Source organism: Hyperolius riggenbachi, chromosome 10 (genome assembly GCF_040937935.1).
Source record: "Hyperolius riggenbachi isolate aHypRig1 chromosome 10, aHypRig1.pri, whole genome shotgun sequence".
NCBI classification, from domain to species: Eukaryota; Metazoa; Chordata; class Amphibia; order Anura; family Hyperoliidae; genus Hyperolius; species Hyperolius riggenbachi.
Window position 1 is genome coordinate 182,222,352 of NC_090655.1, and position 21,849 is coordinate 182,244,200.

Consider the following 21,849-nt stretch of genomic DNA (forward strand, 5'->3'; position numbering starts at 1 on the left):
AGCACTGTCAGTGCACCCTCTGCGTTGTTGAAAGGGCTAAGCATTTCGCCAGTGTGTGTGAAGGTGGTTGGCTTATTGCCGAGTTATGTTATGTTCTTATCGATAGATCAGCTTACCTACAGTAATTTTCTGACTCTAATTTTGATCTTTTAAGTAAAATGCTTTCTAAATAAAACTCGTAGAACAAGTATGAAAATTAAGTTTTTTTTTTTTTTATATATATCAGAGTATGATTATCAGAGGATTGCCAATAAGGTCAGGCAACTATCATTTTCATAACGAAGTGTCTACTGCTTAAAAAAATAACACTACATATGCTGCAGAGCTTATATATGTTGTATTTATATGCATACAACCCACATTAGGCTTTTCAGCATTCATGTACTTTACTCCACTCTATACAAAGCTGAAAGCCAGTTATATGAATTACACAGAAAAGATTCAGCGTATAATGAACATGCATATAGTTACCCCTTCATGGCTGTTCGAATGTCAGTCTATCTTCCTGAGAGTTCAGTGCCTGAATATATAGTTTATAACTTAGAGGCAAAGTTCAGATCCCTGCCCATATAGAGAACTTTGGTCTCTTCTAATAATGACAAGATCAGTTCAGGCTGTTGCTCACACGATAGAAAGTTATTTTCTAAAGGTGAATTGCAGTGGCATAAACTTGTTCAACTATCGAGCCATCCTGTTTTTATTTTTGTTTAATTTGTGAGTACAAGTACTTCTTTTATTTTTTCATTGTTACAGTAGCAAGCAATATGATGTACTGTAGATTGTAAGCTCGGTAGGCCAGGGTCCTCCCCCTAGTGTTTACTGTTTCTGTTGCACTTTACCAAGTGAACATGTATCCTTTTTGGTGATATTTTCAAATGACCTATCAATTTTGTATGTATTTGTACTTGTGTTGTTGGCATGGGTGTAGCTAAAAATCATGGGCCCCATAGCAACATTTTCATTGAGGTATCCCCTACCCGCCCCCAAAAATGATAAAATATCTTTGTGCCCCAGGTTGTTCCCGAGTATAGGGAGCTAGAAGTACCCCACAGTATAGGTAGCCACATTATAACTAGCTAGAGGTACTCCCAGTATGGGTAGCTAGAGGGGCCCCCAGCATAGGTAGTCAGATTAGCCCTTAAAGTATAGGTAGCCAGATTATCCCCCCCATATGCAGAGGGAGCGAGTGGAGGGAAGTGACATACTTCTCCGCGGCTCCACCAATTATCTACTTTCTTCCTATTATCCGAGTCTCTATGATTACAGCACCTTTCTCTCATCATGTAAACCCTTTCTCTTATCATGTAAACCCCGTGATAAGAGAGGGCATTGTATTAATAGATTCAAAGGCGTTACGGGGAAAGTAGTAGGTGAAGCCAGGACAGGCATGATGCTTCCCTCCAGCACTCCCCTCCAAGGGAGGACTGGGACCTTTTGAACCTGGGAAAAAACAACCTAGTGGCCTTTTTACAGCAGCCCCAGCCCATTGGCTAGTAGTGTAGCATTCATTACCCCACATGTCAAATGTAGCAACTATTACCCCTCGTATGAAATGCATAAATGACTCCACAACCGAAATGCAGCACACATTACCCCTTATATGAAATGTCTGACACGTTAGTCCACATATGAAATGCAGCACACATTAGCCATTTATGAAATGCGGCACACATTAGCCCATATTTAAAATGTAGCACACGTTAACACATAAATATAAAATGCAGCATACGTGAGCCCATGTATAAAATGCTGCACACGTTAGCACATACAGTATATAAAACTCAGCACACATTTGCCTATATATAAAATGCAGCACACATTTGCCCATATATAAAATGCAGTCCATATATAAAATGCAACACACATTAGCCCATATATAAAAAGCAGTACACATTTGCCCATATACAGTATAAAATGCAGGCCATATATAAAATGCAGGCAGGTGGATCCACTTGGCCGAGCAATGGCTAATTCCATTGTGCACGCCCCTCCCCTGCCTGCAGTGTGATGTAAAACATGTGCCCCTCCATAGTCAGCAGTTTGTACAGAGCTACGAACAATTTTTTAAATGATGTATCTGGGACGTTCAGGGGATTTTGTCTAGATCCTTAACTGTTTGACAACCTTATTGATTACGGATCATTTGGAATTTTTGTTTGCTGTCTTCTGCTGTCGTTCACATCATATTGTTAAATATCTTTGGTACTTGATTGAGTAATGATCGTTCATCGTTTGTTTCACAGGATTGTGTCTGTGTGTGTGTGTGTACATAGTGTAAACATCTATAATTGTTTTAGAAGATTAGGAATGGAACTAGCGAGGAAGGAGATTAAAAAAAATGACAGTTCATCTACTAATGTGTAAATCCTTTTATTGACTGTCTATGTTAAAGGGTTTTATTAATAGTATCAAAATAAAAATGTATTTATCTGATCTAGTCCAATTAAAACTCATAAAATTGTATTAGCCTGTTGGCTGGAATTTTTGCATACATTTTCAAATCTACATTAAAGAGGAACTGTAGTGAAAATACACTACAATATTTACAATATTATTTTATAGATTATTAAGTCAGTGTTTGTCCATTGTAAAATCTTTATTTTTCCTGATTTACATTCTGAAATGTATCCCTGGTGGGGACATCTTTAGTTCTGCCAGGTGATCTAGTCACAGATGCAGTAACATCCCTGCAGTGAATCCAATTGCCATTGGGAAGACTTATTCGGTCACAGCATCGCTCTGCAATGCCCGTTCTGTAAACAATAGGACAGCCATTATTGCGGACCTTATTCAGACATGCAAGTTTTCATGTATCACTGAAATTTGGATTGATGCAAATGCGGGTCCCACTCTGATAGCAACCATCACAAACAGTTACTTGGTCCTAAGAGGGAAGACGAAACCGCAGAGGATGGGGTGTAGCAATTTGTGGCATGAATGTATATTTGAATGTATAGGCACCAGATCTCAGCTGGTAAAGGCATCAAATGTTAGTGGTTTACCGTCCCCCCAAAGGTGCTGACCCATTCCTGCAGGAATTCTCAGAACTACTGGCCTCATTGACACTGTCTTATCCAAGATGGATTATTCTTGGTGACTTCAAAGTCTTGGCTGATGAAACTTAATCACAAGATTCAAATTAACTAATAAACCTCATGGGCGGACTAGGCTTCACACAAGTTGTAAAATCTGCTACCCACAGAGATGGACACACCCTAGACTTATTGTTCCACCTAGGGATGGACATTAGCAACATAACGGTAACCCCAATAGTATGGTCTTAACACCACATAGTACAGTTTACTACTGAACAACACCCTATCAAGCAGCACCCTAAGGAAATAATCAGATTCCGTCCCCTGAATAAATTAACACTGGAGAGGATAACTGCCAGCCTGGATTTTACAAATCTGCTCCATAGTGGACCCCAACACCCTAGTAACCCAGTAAAACAACATGGTATATGAAACACTTGAAAATATCGCCCATGGCGCATCAAATCAGCAACCAAAAAGCAGAAAGCTAATTGATCTGACAAAACCATCATGAATCTTAAAAAGGAAGGGTGCAGACTAGAAAGACAATGGTGTAAATCTGGATCTGAGGTGCACAAATCTAGTCTAGTCCATAACCTCAAACAATACCAAGAAGCAATAACCAAGAAGAAAATCAGACTTCATCTCGTGCAAAATATCTACAGCCAACAACAGAGCTGCATAACTCTTTGACACAGTGGAAACACTCTGCAATCCTTTATGCCTAAAACCCCCAACCACATTCTCCAAGGAAAATGTGTGAATAATTATCTGCCTTCTTTACAAACTAAGTGTCTGCCACCCGTGCCAGCATTACACTAATGAAATCAACTGAATTTTGGACTTTGCATACGCTTACTACTGTACGACCATGGCAAGTCTTTGACGTTCTGAGTGTAGAAGATTTTGCTGTTTTCATCCAAAGTCTCTGCCCTACTACCTGTGACCTGGTCCCAGCCCAACTGGCCCCTTAATGCAGTGCCAAAAGCAAATCAGACCAGCACTACACAAAATAACTCAATGATCCTTGCGAAGTGGGCTGTACCCAGAGAAACTAAAGAAAGCAATCATAGAACCCCTCTTGTAGAAACCATTACTAGATCCGGATTCTGTGACCAACTACAGACCTGTGGCAAACTTACCATTCCTATCAAAAGTTGTCGAGAAAGCAGTCTCCAACCAGCTAGGAGCCAGGCTTTCAGATAACAGAATATTTGATGCTTTTCAGTCATGATTCAGGAAAAGGCACAGCACTGAAATGCCACTAGTCTGAGTATGCTTAAAAACAAGAAGAGAATCGAGAGCCCAATATGGTGCAGTATTGTCAGGTAAAATGAAGAGTTCAATACAATTTTATGTATATATATACTCACAAACACGGGTTACCCATAGGCAACCACTTTAAATGCAGGTGGGGAGCATTAGGACCTGACCCCACTCAGGTTAAGAAGTTGCTCTCTGTAGATAGTAGATGGGGATGCACCCCTCCACCCAGGGTGGACTAGAAGATCAGCAAAAACTCAATATACAGAGGCGCCAGAGTATACTCTGGCGCCTCTGTATACCGAGTTTTTGCTGATCCACTAGTCTGAGTAATAACTGATCTACTTACAGCAAGAGACAAGGACGAGTGCTCAGTTCTGATTCTCTTTGACTTGTCTACAGCTTTTGATACTGTGGATCATAAAATATTAATCCAGTGATTGAAGAATAACTGCGGCCTAAGGGGTGCGGTTCTCAGCTGGTTTTAGTCCTTTCTATCTGGCAGGATGCAGCAAGTGTGTCTGGGCACCCACTTCTCTAATCCAGTGCCACTTGCTTATGAAGTCCCAAAGGGTTCTGTGCTATCACTGTTACTCTTTGCGGTCTACATGTTCCCAGTGGGCAAAATAGTCCAGAACTATGGCCTAGGATACCATTCTTACGCAGTCTACATACTACTGTATCTGTCCTTCAAGCCTGGCACACAAAACCCATCAGCACCCATGAATGCCTGCCTAGTGAAATTACAAAACTGGATGAACACCAGCTGGTTGAGGCTGAACTCTGACAAAACAGAGGTGTTGGTGGTAGGCGATCCACACATGATGGATAAAGTCCAAAACTCTTCCCCTTCAAACTAGCAATTGGGGGAGATGCTGTGCAGTATAAAGACTCCGTGGGGTGGGGTACAGAATGCAGCAGCCCTCCCCAGTACTGCAAACTCTTCAATGGTTACCAGTAAAATGGAAAATCCTTTATAATGCTGGGAATACACGGTTCGTTTTTGCCTTCGTTTTAGCCTTCGTTTCGTTCGGTAAACGAATCGAGTGTTGAAAACGTATGTGAAAATAGTCATAATCTCATTATAGTTTCGATTAATAGACCCCAAAAACGAACGACTAGTGATCGAACATGTTTGATATTATCTCTCTTTATCCATCTAATCGAGCCATTGGTAGGCTTGATGGCTGTTCAGATCGATTATATGTTCGTTTATGCTAGTCCGTCCCTGTAAAAAGGGATTGTCGTTTCGTTTCTTTGCAGCCTTCGATCATTGGAAAAACGAAACCATCAGAATCGAAAAAAAAAACGAAACCGTGGGTGGTGATATTAACCGTATGTTCGATTATTTCGGGATCGAAAAGGACAAAAGGCACAATCGAAACGAAGGTTTAAACGAAGGCAAAAACGAACCGTGTATTCCCAGCATAAGATCTGTCTGCTGACATTCAAGGCTCTAAACCACATGGGACCCAAGTACACAGCAGATCTGTTGGAGCTATATGCCCCTCCACGCACCCTTCGCTCTGCCAATCAGATGAATCTGGTTATTCCCAGGATCCACTTAAAAACATTTGGTGCACAGCCCTTTTCCTGTGCAGCCCCTACTCTATGGAACTCACTTCCACAATCAGTGCGAGAGGCTCTTTCTCTGGACAGCTTTAAGGGCCCTTTTCCACTAGCAGTCGCTAGCGTTCACGCTGAACGCTAGCGATTGCTGAATCACAATTACCGGCGATTCCCTGACGTTTGCGGCCGCGATTTTGCTATGCTATGCACTGCATAGCAAAATCGCGGCAAATATCGCTCCGCCGCGCGTTCGCGTTTCCGTAAAAAACGAATTGCGGTAGTGGAAATGACCTACCACGATTCCTATGTTAAAAAGCAAACCGTAGCGATTGTAAAATCGCTAGCGGTTTGCGTCTTTCCGATTCAGCCAGCGCAAACGCGCTGGTGGAAAAGGGCCCTAAAGGGAACTAAGCAACTCCTGGGTTCAAATAGCTGAAAGGGCTGCCATGTTTCAGGAGTTCAAAAGCCTGCTGCTTTTACACTGCAATTATGGAGGCTAGGTGTGAGATTCTTTACATGTGGCTAATGTTTTCCTTTTGAAGTACAATGGGGAAGACTCAGGGTTTGTTTGTGGTCAATTAAGTCTAATAAGGTGATTCCTTATCTGCATTCCATCATCTGTTGCTCTGCATCCGCAGTCCTTTCATGGATGGAAGAAGTGCCTGTTTTAACCCTTAAATGTAAAAAGATGAGGTAAAACGAAAGGTGTTTTTAATAATAAACCACAGTTTAGAATGCATTTTTAATTTGCTATAGAGCTGCCCTGGGTGTTAAAAATGGTGCTCGGTTCACTTTAAGAAATGGCTAAAAACCCACCTCTTTTCCCGAGCCTTTGCGACTGCATAACACAGGGTCACAGTTCTTTTTAGTCACTAGCAGAAAAGCACTATAAAAATATTATTATTATAATCTGTACGTAATGTGCATTACTGAGAGTTCAATGCACAGAGGGAGGTATTGCTTGCTTGGCAGTTAAAAAAAAACATTATTTCCCACAGTGCAATGAGGTTCACAGACAGCAAACTGTCAGGAAGATGGTCATAAAATGACACTGTGGCAGGGATTTCACCACAAAATCAGCCCCCCCCCCCCCCCCCCAATGATCTATTCCCCATAAAAGGTAAAGCTTTCTTGTGGGAAAGGGGGTAACAGCTACTGATTGGGATGAAGTTCAATCCTTAGTTAGAGATCCTCTTTAACTAGAGAAATGGGTTGGGAACTTGCTCCTGCTTGCTGCTTATCCTTTGTTGTCACATAACAGCAATGTGTTTGAACATGCGGGTCAAAGAGTCTGCCCCATTCTCAACAGTATTGATTACTGCCAAATGTGAAATCAGAATATTATCCAAGGACTTGTAATACTGGGAATATAGGACCTCTGAGCCTAGGCTTTTCTCAGGCTTGAGATGTTTAATTACAGTTTTTACCACCTCTCCTAGGAAAGGTTTAGGCAGAGAAATCCACTGGAACGTGCCCTTTCACTGTGATTCCCAGGTTTTCATCATTCTACGTTTTGTGTTTCCAATCGTTTATTCCCACACATGATTTTCTGTGATTTTTTTGGCTGCTCTGGAATACACTGAAATGACAAGTGTGCAGAAACCTAACAAGTGTGTCCCCTGCCTAAGAGAATTTGCCTCTATATTTAGGACTAATTGGTCCAAGCTTTGTAGGGGTTTTTCGCTTTCCTCTAGATCAACTGGGATATATTAATGCAGGCTAGTGTTGTGCTAGTACCATACTTTCTGGTTAAACTTAATGGATGAATGTCTTTTTTTTCAACCTGACTATGGCCCATATTCAATGTCATTTTTTTCCTAAGTTTTTGAAGTTTAAGACTTCAGAGGCTGGTAGAACCCCAGATAAGTAAATGGACAATTTTTTTTTCACATTAGGTTTCCTTTAGCATAGAGTCTCAAGCAACCAGAAAGCACACTTTTCCGGCAACAACCGGTGCTGGATGACCAAGACTCTACTAAGGTGCACTCTTCTTTTTGAGATTCTCTCTCTCTATCTATCTATCTATTTATCTATCTATCTATCTATCTATCTATCTATCTATCTATCTATCTATCTATCTATCTATATGTCAACGTGTTTGTTCTCTTACGCAACTACTTTTATTTGATTCCTGTGACAGCTCAAGTAGTTGCTGTAATGAAGAGTGCTGTAATGTAAGTAACGTTTTAGTACACAAAATTCTAATTTCAAAAATCTAATGATGGCTACACACAGTAAAGTGTGATCATGTGATGAAACAATGGATTTGATAGAATTATTTCATCTTTACAAAATCTGTACATTTAATAATGATTGATTACAAGCAGTGGCTGGATGGTGTAATGGTTAAGGGCTCTGCCTCTGACACAGGAGACCAGGGTTCGAATCTCGGCTCTGCCTGTTCAGTAAGCCAGCACCTATTCAGTAGGAGACCTTAGGCAAGTCTCCCTAACACTGCTACTGCCTATAGAGCGTTTCCTAGTGGCTGCAACTCTGGCGCTTTGAGTCGGCCAGGAGAAAAGCGCGATATAAATGTTATTTGTCTTTGTCTTGTCTTGTTTTTCCATTGAATGCCATCATTGAATGGGAGAGGCAGAAAATTGAGTTGGATCATTCTTTTTAAAGCAATTGAATAATTAATTTAGTTTCTTGTACAAACTTATAAAAAACATTATTTTTTAAATTATACCATTAACTCCATAAACATTTGGCTAGCTTAACTTAAGTTGCAAAAAGTGAAATCGTTATTTCAATTTTTCAGAAACTGATTTATTATTATATTATGCATTTATACCTTGGGGGTAGCAATCACCCCACAATAGGTGCAGCCATGGGGGAGAAACATGGGGGGGGCGTGGCTCTGGGGCCCGACCAGGGCCATTTTTATGGGCAGGAGGGGGCGCAGCATTTGTGGGGGGAGCAGCAGGCACACACAGCGGTGATGGGGGGTCGGGCCCCCCCTTCATCACTCCCCACTCCAGAAATTAGTGTAGTGGCAGGGAGACTCACCTCTTCCTGGCTACAGGCGACAGAACTCGGCGTGACGCCAGTCTTCTATGTCTCCAATGCCGCTGACTTTACTTCCGCTAAACAGGAAGTAGAGTCAGCGGCATTAGAGACATAGAAGATCAAGGTCATGCAGAGTCTCCCTGCAAGCTGCTGGAGGGCGGAGCGCTAAATGCCCCCATCCCCACCGCTGTGTGTGCCCGCTGCTCCCTCCTCAAAACCCTCGTGCACCTTTAACTGGCTACACTTATACCTGGATATACTGGGGGCACCTATACCTTGCTATGTACACTGGGGGCATCTACACCTGGCTATCTATACTTGGGGCACCTACACCAGGCTACCTATACTGGGGACCACCTATACCTGGCTATCTATACTAGGGGCTCCTATACCTGGCTATCTATACTGGAGGCACCTATACCTGGCTCGGGACACCTATGCCTGGCTGTCTATACTGGAGGCACCTATACCTGGCTTTAGTGAGGACACCTATACCTGCTATCTATACTCGGGGGCTCCTATACAAGGCTACCTATATTAGGGGGCACCTATATCAGGCTGTCCATACAGGAGGCACCTATGCAGGCAACCTATACTGGAGACAACTAAACCTGGCTGGCCTGCCTTTCCAGTTTCTTTTTTTTTGGGGGGGGTGCCAGGAAGAAACCCACGCAGACACGGAGAGCATACAAACTCCTTGCAGATGTTGCCCTTGCTGGAATTCGAACTGGGAATTCAGAGCTGCAAGGCGAGAGTGCTAACCACTATGCCACCGTGCTGCCCAACTTTCTAGTTAAGGTCCTGATTTATACTGTGCAGAATTGTCATAGTCTAATGTCCATATCACAGTTTAGGTCCATTTTTTTCAGAGAGAAACCAATAAACTAACAATATGTTTTTGGGAAGGAAAGAAGAGTACAGGGACAAGATGCATCTAAACACTGGGAAAACACTCAAACTCCATGCGAATAGTTAAATTCCCAGGCATTAATCCTGGTACTGTAGCACATTTAAGTTAGAATGCTAGCCACTTAGACAACGAGCTGCCATTTGTTAACAAGGCCATCCTTACTTTTTCAGCAGGTTTAACCTCCCTGGCGGTACGCAGTTTCAGTGGCTGCGTCCGCAGGAGGGATTTTTTTTAATTTAAAAGGTTTTTTTGTATGTTAGCTAGCACTAAGTCCCCGGCACCGGTCTGACCCCCTCGATCGCCGCGGGCAACACTCACCCATCCGCGATCCCGCGAGAGCCGCAGCTTCCCAATTAGCATCACTCGTTGCTATGGCGACGATCGGGCATGACGTCATGACTTCATTGAAGTCATGCGCAGTTCCGATCCTCCCTATAGCAAAGCCGGGTGCTTATTGGGAGGCTGCGCCATTGCGGGATCCCTGGGGGGTACGTATACCGGAGGTGTTCGGGGGCGATCGGAGGGGACCAGAGGGACTTGGCTCACATAGTTAGCTAGCCAAGTGCTAGCTTTACAAAATACAACAAATTTCATTTTAAAAAATCCTCCGGGGGTGATCCCCTGCTGCAGCTAGCCTGACACTGTGTCGGGCTTACCGCCAGGGAGGTTAAATATCCTTCTGGGCACTTTACTTAACCTCACGCATGATGGTGGCCGCAGAGTGGCTCCTTGATCACGCACTGGCACATGACCTCGCGATGCGCGAGATTTGACAGCAGCTCGCGCTTGCTCTAGGGTGAACTTCCGTAAATGAACACAGCGGAGCTCCGTGATCAGCCTGCCAGCCACAATCGCAGCTGGCAGGCTTTTAGAACTAAAAAAAACCTCAGTATTTTGATTTGTACAGCACTGCAATCTATCGCATCACTGTACACGGGACATCTCTGTCACTGAGCTGTCCCCAGGAGAGGGACACAATCTAGTCCCCTTTATAGGCTGATGCTTATGAGAGGTGTTTGACATGGTGGGTTCTCGGGGGGAAGGAAGATAGATTTTATCTTAAAAAAAACAAAAACACACAAAAAAAACCCTTTTTAAATTAATTGGAAAAAAAAAAAAAACAGATCGCAGCAGCAATCAGATCCCACCAACAGACAGCTCTATTGGTGGGAAGAAAAGGAAGTAAAATTTATTTGGGTGCTAACTTGTATGACTGCGCAATAATTTGTTAAAGCTGCACAGTGCTGAATTGTAAAAAATCGCCTGGTCACTAAAGGGGGAAACCCTGTGGTCCTCAAGAGGTTAAATTGCCTCTTTAAAACAATATAATCACATTGCTAACACAATGCAATTACACTATAACTAGGCAATTAGGCCGATTTCAATGATGAGTGAGCGCTAGAATGTAGTGCTAGCACATGTCCACCTCTGCCTCACAGCCACGTACATACACATGGCAATGTCCACAACCACCAGCGCAGCCTTGTCTGCCTGCACGCATGGCCCCATCCACTGCGCTCTACGGTGGCACACAAATAAAATCCTAGGCACAGAAACCTGGGATTTTATTTGGTCAGATGTTACTGTTCACATTGGCTTATTAGCAGTTTGGTGCGATGGATCCACTGGCATAAAGCAGCGCTTTTCCCCTCTTTTGCAAGCCTGTTTTTTTCCCAGAACAAAAGACAACTCCCAATTGTGAAAGTAGCCTTAGCTACCTGCTGACCGATGCAGTTTAAATATACGCCGTGCGGGTGGCGCGGATCCCATTGACCGCGCGCCCCCGCCTGTCCCCGTCGCGCTCGCTGCTCTGTCCCCGCCGCAATGTGCTGCCCTGCCGCCTCTATGACGGCAGAGCACTGTGAGCCGGGCAGGAGCCGTTTTCATTGGCTCCTGGCCCTGTCATTCATGTAAGCCGTTCCCATTAGCTTACATTGAGTGACAGGGTCAGGAGCCAATGAAAGCGACTCCTGACCAGCGCACAGCGCTCTGCCATCATAGCGACGGCAGAGAGAGCAGCCTGCGGCGGGGACAGAGCGGCGTGACCGGCGGGAGCGACGGATTATTGCAGCGATTTGTCAGGAAGCGGCGGTTTACTGTACCAGCACCCTCTGGTCCTTAAGGGGGCAGAGGGTGATGGTACTGAAGTGGTTAAAACTGTCACAAAATCCCCAAGAAAACAAAACATGAAAACACAGTGCAATCAATATTGAGATGATTTTTTCTTAAACTGTAAATAGTTTCATCATATTTTATAAGATGTGGTGGATGAATAATTTCTAATGGATGCCTGTGAGTGTGAGCTGATCAAAGCATTATATCACAATTCCTTCTGAATATTCATAATGCTTCAGGACTGGCTCTGATAGAAAATGTGTGAAGATGTCTGCATGACGATTCTACACCTACCTTCTGTTGGTAGCACTGTTTAATTAGAGCTCCTCAACATTAACCCCCTCTTAGGATAAGCTAACACCTTCTTCTGCTAGGATGTAGCAGAGAAATTGCTGCACTCCTTTCTCATTTAAATTTGAAATGCCTCTACTGAATTTCATGGAAGAAGCTGTGAAATGTAGTTATTTTTGGTCTGTCCTCATTTTGTTTTAAAAAGGATGAAACCAAGTGAATCTTTATGAGGAAATAACATAGTACTGTGAAGCAGACTGAAATAGTGTACAAATGTATAAAATGTATAATTTTATGTTGCTATTGCAAGGATATCTGAAGTGGACAAACTGCTGTTTTGACCCCTCCGGTTCTCTAAAACAATAGCAAAAAGCTGTTTAGAGATGGATGTTCTTTACTCTCTTCCGGCTCAGCATAAGTGGTAACTGAAATTAACAGTTTTCACATTGCCATCATTTTTGAACAAAGAGAAAATTTGTCTTTTGCAAAAATATATCTTAATGAAGTCAATGGGGGTAACGAAAACCATTTTTCAATGACTGCCAAATGGGATCACTGCCAGTTTTCAGCACTTAACAGCTTCTTAAACATATTTAAAATTACTTTAAAGTATATCACACAATTAATGGTGTCTAGCAGAACTTTATTTATGTCATGTGTGTTATTACTATGTTGTGTAGTTAGCATGAGATAAATAGATTCCACACATTAATGCTTAACACTTTTTTTTTTTTCATTTTTTTAATACACAATTTCCTCATATTGAAAAGTTTAAATGCTTCTTTTATTTTTTTCTAGGTTGACTGAGATAAGTGTACTTGTAATGGAAAAAAAGAAGGTTGTATAGTACTCAGTAATACTTAACAAAGTTAAGTAGTTATTTGGGTGGAAAAAAGACATACCTTTATCAAGTTTAACCAATAAATAAGGTACAACACTACCCTGCTCCCTCACAAATTCATGTTGATCCAGAGGAAGGTGAAAAACCCTTACAGGGCATTGGACAGTTAGCACCAAAAGGGAAAAAATCCTTCCTGACTCCCGGTGGCAAGCAGATAAAATCCCTTGATCAACACCGCCAGAAATTACCTAGTAATTTTATCCATCGATGTTTTTCAACGCAAGGAAAGACTCTAAGTCCCCGTAAACGCAGATATAGAATTTGCCATAACTATTTCCTGTGGTAATACATTCCACATTTTAATCACACTTAACATAAAGAACCCTTTCCTAAATACATGGAAGAGCATGGAAGAGCCTGCTTTTATATGCTTCCCAAGATCCACAAAGGGGGAAACCCGGGGAGGCCCATAATCTCAGGGAGCGGAACTCTTACAGAGAACATCTCAGGGTGGCTGGAAAACATCTTGAAACCTCTTGTCTGTAAAAGACCCAGCTACATACAAGATACCACCTACCTTCTGAACAAATTGACAGCCATCAGCCCAGTACCTGAGGGAACCATACTGGCCGCGATGGACAAGGAGTCCCTGTACACGAACATCCCCCATGATGATGGTATTGAGGCCTGTTGTAAATATCGTCAGGGCATACCGGTAAAGCCTATTGCTGGACTGATCAAATTCATTCTCACTCATAATTATTTCACGTTTGGACAGGACCTCTATTTACAGCAGATGGGCGTGGCGATGGGTTCACGGTTTCCACCACAGTATGCAAATCTCTTCATGGCCAAAATTGAAGAGGAATACCTCAATGCATGTCGCATAAAACCCATGGCCTACTTCCGCTTCTTTAATGATATTTTAATCATCTGGTCCGCAAGTGAGGATGATCTTCTCCAGTTCCACAGGAACTTCAATGCCTTCCATCTTACAATCAAATTGAAACTTACCTACTCTCACACAGAAATTTACTTTCTGGACACCACCATATACACCAGGGGTAACAACATACAAACCTCTGTGTATCACAAACCTACAGACCGTCCCACATACCTAAGATATGACAGTTTTCATCCCAAGCACATTAAGAACTCTATAATTTACAGCCAGGCTATAAGGTACAACTGGATTTGTTCTGACAGGATGGACAGAAACAAGCACCTGGATCACCTTAAGAATACTTTCATTAAAGGGGAGCTGTAAGCCATACTATCTCAGGGAAAAAAAACAAATCTAGAAGTAGATAAATACTTGCTCTACTTACATAACATATGTATTGCACTGTCCACGTTATGATTCCTGTGAATTTTATAAAGAAAAAGTAGAGAATCCTATTCTAGTCAGTTTCCATATTTACTGTGGCTATTTTGAAGCCAGTTGTGATGTAATATCTGCCCTTAGTCTCCTATGCCTGATTTGCCCGCCCTTCACTATAGAAAGTGCATTGTTTCAGCCTGAGAAATTTTAGCCAATCAGAGAGGAACAGAGGTTTGGGAGGGGAAAACAGGAGAGAAAGAGGCTTCAGCTAATCAGGCTGCATTAGTTAAGTCTGAGGGGAAGTAGAGAAGCAAAAAAAGACAACCCAGCAAGCCCTGCAACTTCTCTTTTGTGTACCAAATTTTCTGTGTACCAAATAAGAGTCATGTAAACTGGGAAATGATAAATTATCAACAAGAAAAGTAATAGTGATTTTAACTTTCGGATTGCCTGATTAGCATCCTTATTACTTGTTTACCAGATAAAAAAAAAATAATTGATTTTTGATTTTATGCCCGACAGTTACTCTTTAACCCTCCTGGCGGTATAAAAAAATCTGCCAGGAGGGAGCGCAGCAGTTTTTTTTTTAATTTTTTTTCCCCTATATCATGTAGCGAGCCCAGGGCTTGCTACATGATAGCCGCTGCTCAGCGGCATCCCCCCGCCCTCTTCGATCGCCTTCGGCGATCTCCGATCAGGAAATCCCGTTCAAAGAACGGGATTTCCTGGAGGGCTTCCCCCGTCGCCATGGCGACGGGGCGGGATGACGTCGGGACGTCATTGGGAGTCCCGGGCCACCCCTCGGCGCTGCCTGGTACTGATTGGCCAGGCAGCGCACGGGGTCTGGGGGGGGGGGCCGTGCGGCGCGACGGATAGCGGCGATCAGTGTGCTGGCACAGCTAGCAAAGTGCTAGCTGCGTCCAGCAAAAAAAAAAATTAAACAAATCGGCCCAGCAGGGCCTGAGCGGCACCCTCCGGCGGCTTATACCGCCAAGGAGGTTAAACAAGGTTACAGTCCTCCTATTACTGAGGCCCAAATCAGGAAAGCCAACATCATCCACAGGACTGAACTTTTGAAATATAAGCAAAACCAGAAAGAGGATCGTGTCCCTTTGGTTGTCACCTACATCCCACACCCGGAAATCTTAAGGAGGATTGCTAAGGAACTTCATCCCATTTTACACAAGGATCACAGACTGAGGAAGATATTCCCTAAACCTCCCCTCTTGTCATATCGGCTACCACACAATCTAAAACAGATGATTGTCAGGAGTTCTTTGAATAGGCCTCAACAAAACGGAACATGACCCTGCCGACAAAAAAGGTGTGGGACCTGCAGACACATTTACTCCACCGACAGGTTAACGATACCAGGTTCACAACAGGAGTACAGAATACAAGGCACTTTTTCCTGTGGATCCACCAATCTGGTATATCTGATCATATGTGCTAAATGCCCCAATGTTATGTATGTGTGAGAAACTGGACAAACTCAGCGCAAACATATGAATGGACACAGGCACACTATTAACTATACCAAATCTGAACTCCCAGTTGTTACACACTTTTGTTCCAACGGACACAGCATGTATGATCTTCGTGTCACTGCCCTGAAGGGTGGCTTCAAAATGTCAAATGATCGATTAATAGCAGAAACAAAATTTATAAATTGGTTCAAAGCGGTGGACAAAGGCTTGAATAAGGACAAAAACTTTTTATATTGGTATGAGGATGAGGATATTTAATGCCAAAAACTCTTTCTCAGCCTATAAAGCTAACCTTTGAACTCAGAATTTAAGATGCCTTTGTGACAATCCAACTCCCAGGTCTGTGAGCATAGTGTAAACAAGGATTCTTATCTCAACTAACAACCTCCCACCCCATTTAGATGTTGTTTCACTTAAGGCATTTTAATGACATGTATTTATGCTTGAAAAAAAATCTATGTATCCCCTTTTGATGTTGCATGTATAAAGCTGTCTGTACCATCAGCCTGCAAGCAAACAGGATTTAAGCCTGACGAAGGCTGCAAAGCCGAAAGCTCGCTTATTCCTATTCTTTTTAGTTAGCCAATAAATGGTATCATCAGTGGCGTAGCTAAGGAGCTGTGGGCCCCGATGCAAGTTTTACAATGGGGCCCCCAAGCACTTTATACATAGCAATTGATACGGTGCACCAAAACCTGCCAATGGCAACTACAGAGTCAGAGGTGCAAGAAGGGGATGGGGAGCAGCTTGTTACTGATCACCACTATTTAAAGTATCTATAGAAGTGATTATTATGAGCACAGGACCAATAGAGAGCTAATACTGTAGTTGAGGGAGGGCTCTTCGGGGCCCCTCTGGCCCAAGGGCCCCGATGCAGTCACTACCGCTGCACCCCCTATTGCTACGCCCCTGGGTATCATCCTGATTTAAAACGTTTGCTTTTACTGATGGCTAACACGGTACAATACCCTACTGCTAAATTATTATTATTAATATTTAGTATTTATATAGCGCCGACATCTTACGCAGCGCTGTACAGAGTATATTGTCTTGTCACTAACTGTACCTCAAAGGAGCTCACAATCTAATCCCTACTATAGTCATATGTGTATGTATGTATCATGTAGTGTATGTATTGTAGTCTAAGGCCAATTTAGGGGGAAGCCAATTAACTTATCTGTATGTTTTTGGGATGTGGGAGGAAACCGGAGTGCCTGGAGAAAACCCACGCAGACACGGGGGAACATACAAACTCCTTGCAGATAGTACCCTGGCTGGGATTCGAACCTGGGACCCAGCGCTGCAAGGCAAGAGCGCTAACCACTACGCCATTGTGCTGTCCCTACGCCATCGTGCTGCCCAGCTATATACATGGCTAAAACTTTTTTCCTCCATTGGCAGATCATGTCCCCTAGTCCTTTGCACAGGCCTGTTGATAAAAAGCTCATCTGCCAAGCTTTTACATTGCTCTCTGATGTATTTATACTTGTTAATTAGATCTCCTCTAAGGCATCTTTTCTCCAGACTAAATAAGCCTAGTTTATCTAACTTTTCCTGGTAAGGGAGACCTTTAATCCCTCTAATCAATTTTGTTGCTTGTCTCTGCATCTGCTCAAAAATGCAATACCAGCATAGTCTGCAAATACAAGATATAGATGACCTGATTAAAAACTTTAAATACTCCACATGGTACTTGACACAACAGCTGCTAGACACATTGGGAAAACTGCAAATCTCAGACTCCTTGAATACTTAGCCCAAGGCGGAGCCCAGAGCTGAATTCCATATTCCAGATGCGGCCTTACTAGAGAGTTAAACAGGGGCAATATTATGCTAGCATAAGTTTTTATTTCCCTTTTAACACATCCCAAAATGTTATTTACTTTAGCTGCAGCAGCTTGGCATTGAATACGATTACTTAAAGAGACTCTGTAACAAAATTTCATCCTGTTTTCTACCATCCTACAAGTTCCTAAACCTGTCCTAATGTGCTCTGGCTTACTGCAGCACTTTCTACTATCACCATCTCTGTAATAAATCAGCTTATCTGTCCCCTGTCGGACTTGTCGCCCTGTGTCTGGAAGGCTGCCAACTTCAGTGTTGTAAATCTGTGATGCACGCCCCCCCTCCAGGCCCCCTCTATGCACACTCCCTAGTGTGTGTGTGTTATTTACATTAGCCAGCTTTTCTCTGCTCTCCTATCTTTTACAAGCTGGATATAAATCCTCCTCTGTTGTTAAAGGAGTCACATACTGAGGAATTACAGACACCAGGCAGAGCTGTCTGCAGGAAGAAACAATCAGCATGTAACTCTTCAGTGTGTGAGAGCTGCAGGGGGAAAGAAACACACAAATGATCTCTTGAGATTAAAAAGGAATGCTGTATACAGCCTGCTTGTGTATGGATGTATTTTCTATGTGTGGACATTCTGTACATCAACCTACTTCCTGTTTTGGTGGCCATTTTGTTTGTTTACAAACAAACTTTTTAAAACTGTTTTTGACTACTTTTAATGCGGCGGGGAGCAGTGAAATTGTGACAGAGCGGAATAGGAGATGTCCCCTAACGCACTGGTATGTTTACTTTTGTGCGATTTTAAAAATACAGATTCTCTTTAACTTGTTGTTGACGAGTACTCCTAAGTCCTTCTCCATGTATGTCCCCATCTGTATCGCGTTTATTTTGTATGGTGCTAGACCATTGGTGTGACCAAAATGCATGACTTTACATTTTTCAGCATTGAATTCCATCTGTCATTTATGTGCCCATATAGCCATCCAATCCAGATCCTTCTACAATGTGTCACTAACTTCCTGATAGTTGATTATTTTGCACAGTTTTGTATCATCTGCCAAAATAGGAACATTGCTTTCCACTTCATCTACTAGATCATTAGTGAATAAATTGAAGAGTACTGGCCCTTGTGGGGCCCACTAATAACAGTCACTCATTTTGAACATGATCCATTGACCACATCTCTTTGTTTTCTGTCCATTGGCCAGTTCCCTATCCATGCACTCAGACTCTTCCCCAGTCCTTGCATTCTCGACTTTTACAGCAGACTGTTGTGGGGAATAGTGTCAAAGGCGTTTGCAAAGTCCAAGTATATCACATCTACAGCATTCTCAATATCTACACTAGCATTCACCACATCATAAAAGCTGAGGATATTTGTCAAACAAGACCTGTCCTTAGTAAACCCATGCTGATTATGCTGAGAAAAGGATGATTCTCTGCTATGAACAACAACAACAAATAACATTTGTGACTGAGTCACAATGAAGTCATACAAGACAGAAAAATCTGCAACGCCGGATGGATTGCGGAAATATGGTCGCATCCAGTCCGGCAAGCGGACCTTCCAACGCGGGATGCGGAAATTCGTCCGCATCCGCTGTGCACACCCGTCCGAGCACTCTGCTCCAAACTCACCAACATGCTGTTCACCAGGGTTCTGCCATCTTGCCTCTAGAGGGTGCGGCCGCACGCCAGACACGCCTTTATACTCTTAGAAAGCGTGTCAGCTGACCTGGAGGTCAGCTGACATTTTAGCCTGCTCTGATTGGTTGCTGCCTGGGGCGGAGACTTCTCTCCCAGGCAGTATATAAGGAAGTGCTTTTCAGTCACACTTCGTCTGTGTTTGCGATACCCTGTGTTAGCACTCAGACCTTAGACTAGATCCCAGGTGTTGAAACCAAGGACTTCACACCTAGACTAGGAGATTATTATTGTTATTGATTCTCTGTGTATGATTCTGTGCCTGTCTTGACTTCTCTTCTGCTTCCTGATTCTGTACTCTGCCAGCCCGTACCGTTAACGACTATTGGCTTGGTTCCTGACTATTCTCTCGTCTCACGTCTCTGTACTGTTGCCGCCTGTACTGTTGCCGAACCTCTTTCTGTCTGACCTTGCTCTCTTCAGTGGAATGTCTCCCACTGTTGGGTTATTATCTGAGGCTTGCCTCCCTGAGACGCCGGCCCTAGCAGACCGTTACTGCCAGAGGCCGAGATTCCTCCACTGCCACTTTGGGGGATCTCACACACGGGGTTCCCATTCAGAGGTAACCACACCTCTGAGGAATTGCCGTGTGGTGGATATTTCCACAACCTTGTGAATATTTACTGCTTTGTTTATTTCCATGTTGTTCGTGTGTCCACTGCTTTACTTCTACCCGCATTATTAGCAATTCCGCAGATTGCTATATAATCGGGTCTATCCTTGTATTATTGGCGATACTGCGGATCCCCAATAATCAAGGTTCGGGGTGTGACACTGGTCTGAGTAGATAATTTCAGGCACTTACCGTGTTAGTGAGCCTTCCGCTGATTTACCATCAGGAAGATACTGACTATTTCACTCTAACATTTCTGCATTGGTGGTGATTCTGTATATCACCACTTAATCAGATATTTGTGCCTCTTGCTGACACCAAACATTACAGAAACATAGACCATAAAGAAGTAAGATGGAGGGGGTGATAAACCAGCTTCAGACTGTAAGGGCAGAGTTAGAACAGCTGAAGATTACTGTAACTGCACAGCAGGCTCAGATTACTCAGTTAAATGAAACTGTCCAAAGGTTGCAATCACCACTTAACGTTCTACCTCCCCCGGCTCTTAGTGAGCCTAAAATGAACATTCCTGAGAAATTTTCAGGCACAAGGTCAGATTTCCAGAACTTCCGTCACAGAGTGCTGTCTTACTTTGAGATGAAACCTGTGTCCTCGGGAACCGAGGCTCAGAAGGTCACTCTTATCAAGACTCTATTGCATGCAGATTCCCAGATGTGGGCTTATGGCTTACCTGATGAGCATCCTGCTCTGTCTTCTGTCCAGGAGTTTTTTAAGGCCATGGCGGTCATCTACGATGATCCAGATAGTGCCGCCACGGCCGAACGTAAGCTCAAAAACCTTAGACATGGACGCAGTACTGCTGAGGCGTATGCGTCAGAGTTTAGGAAGTGGGCTGTGTCCTCTAGATGGGAGCGATATGCACTCTTGGATAGATACCTAGATGGGTTGTCGGAAGCAGTAACTGACGTGATGGTTAGTCATCCGGAACCCAAAGATCTAGATGAGGCTATTACGCTGTCTATTAAAATAGATAGGCGTCTGAGGTACAACAAGAAGGGCAGGTACCCCATGTAGTCTAGGACTTCTGGGGCCAGTAGCTCGGCAGCAGTTGAGACAGGAGCCGATGCAGTTAGGCCACGGGCGCCTCACGGAGGCGGAAAGGTCAAGAAGACGCAGAGAGGGTCTTTGCATGTACTGCGGGGAAAAGGGCCACATTGCACAAAACTGTGGTAGGAAGTCGGGAAACTCCTCGGCTTAGGTGTGGTAGGGGGTACCACCCTAAGTGGAATTGTTTTACCTCCAAAACAAGAAAAAATGTTATTGCCCTGTTCCCTAAATTGGGAAGGGCAGAACTTTCCTACCACAGCATTTGTAGATTCCGGGTCAACAGCTAACTTTTTAGATTTAAGCTTTGCTTTAAGTTTAAATATCCCTGTACTTCCGGTAGGAAGACACTTATATGTTACAGCGATTGATGACACTCCTTTGCAAGGAAAGTCCCCACTGTGTCAGACACCTCCCCTCTCGCTGCAAGTGGGAGCTCTGCACAGGGAGGCCATACAGTTTTTCGTTTTAAAGATGTCTACCTCTACGGTGATACTAGGGTTGCCCTGGTTACGATTACATTCTCCTCAGTTTGATTGGGGGAATGGGCAGTTGACTACTTGGTCGCCTTATTGTACACAACATTGTTTACAGAATGTAGTTTTGTGTTCTACTAAGATTCAAGTGGAAGGAATACCTCCACAATATCAGGAATATGCTAATGTCTTTTGTCCTAGGGCAGCAGATCAAATACCCCCCCATAGACCTTTTGATTGCCCAATAGATTTGAAACCAGGAACCATGCCACCCAGGGGCCACCTATACAACCTCTCGTCCCCAGAAAAATTGGCCATGGACGAGTACATTCAGGAAAATTTGCAGAAGGGTTTCA

At 43.3% G+C, this 21,849-nt stretch overlaps 1 protein-coding gene across 3 annotated transcripts in view; it reads right to left on the bottom strand.

The window, feature by feature from the left end:
* Positions 1-21,849, bottom strand: part of PRAP1 (proline rich acidic protein 1) — a 290,117-nt gene that overhangs the window by 28,948 nt on the left and 239,320 nt on the right. The window contains exon 1 of one of the 3 annotated variants that reach the window (XM_068255345.1): positions 472-515. The exons of the other annotated variants lie outside the window; for them this stretch is intronic. Within the exon in view, the coding sequence (XP_068111446.1) occupies positions 472-479 (8 nt within the window). The 5' untranslated portion in view covers positions 480-515. Of the gene's footprint in view, positions 1-471; positions 516-21,849 lie in introns of those variants that run through there. 3 annotated transcript variants of the gene reach the window in all.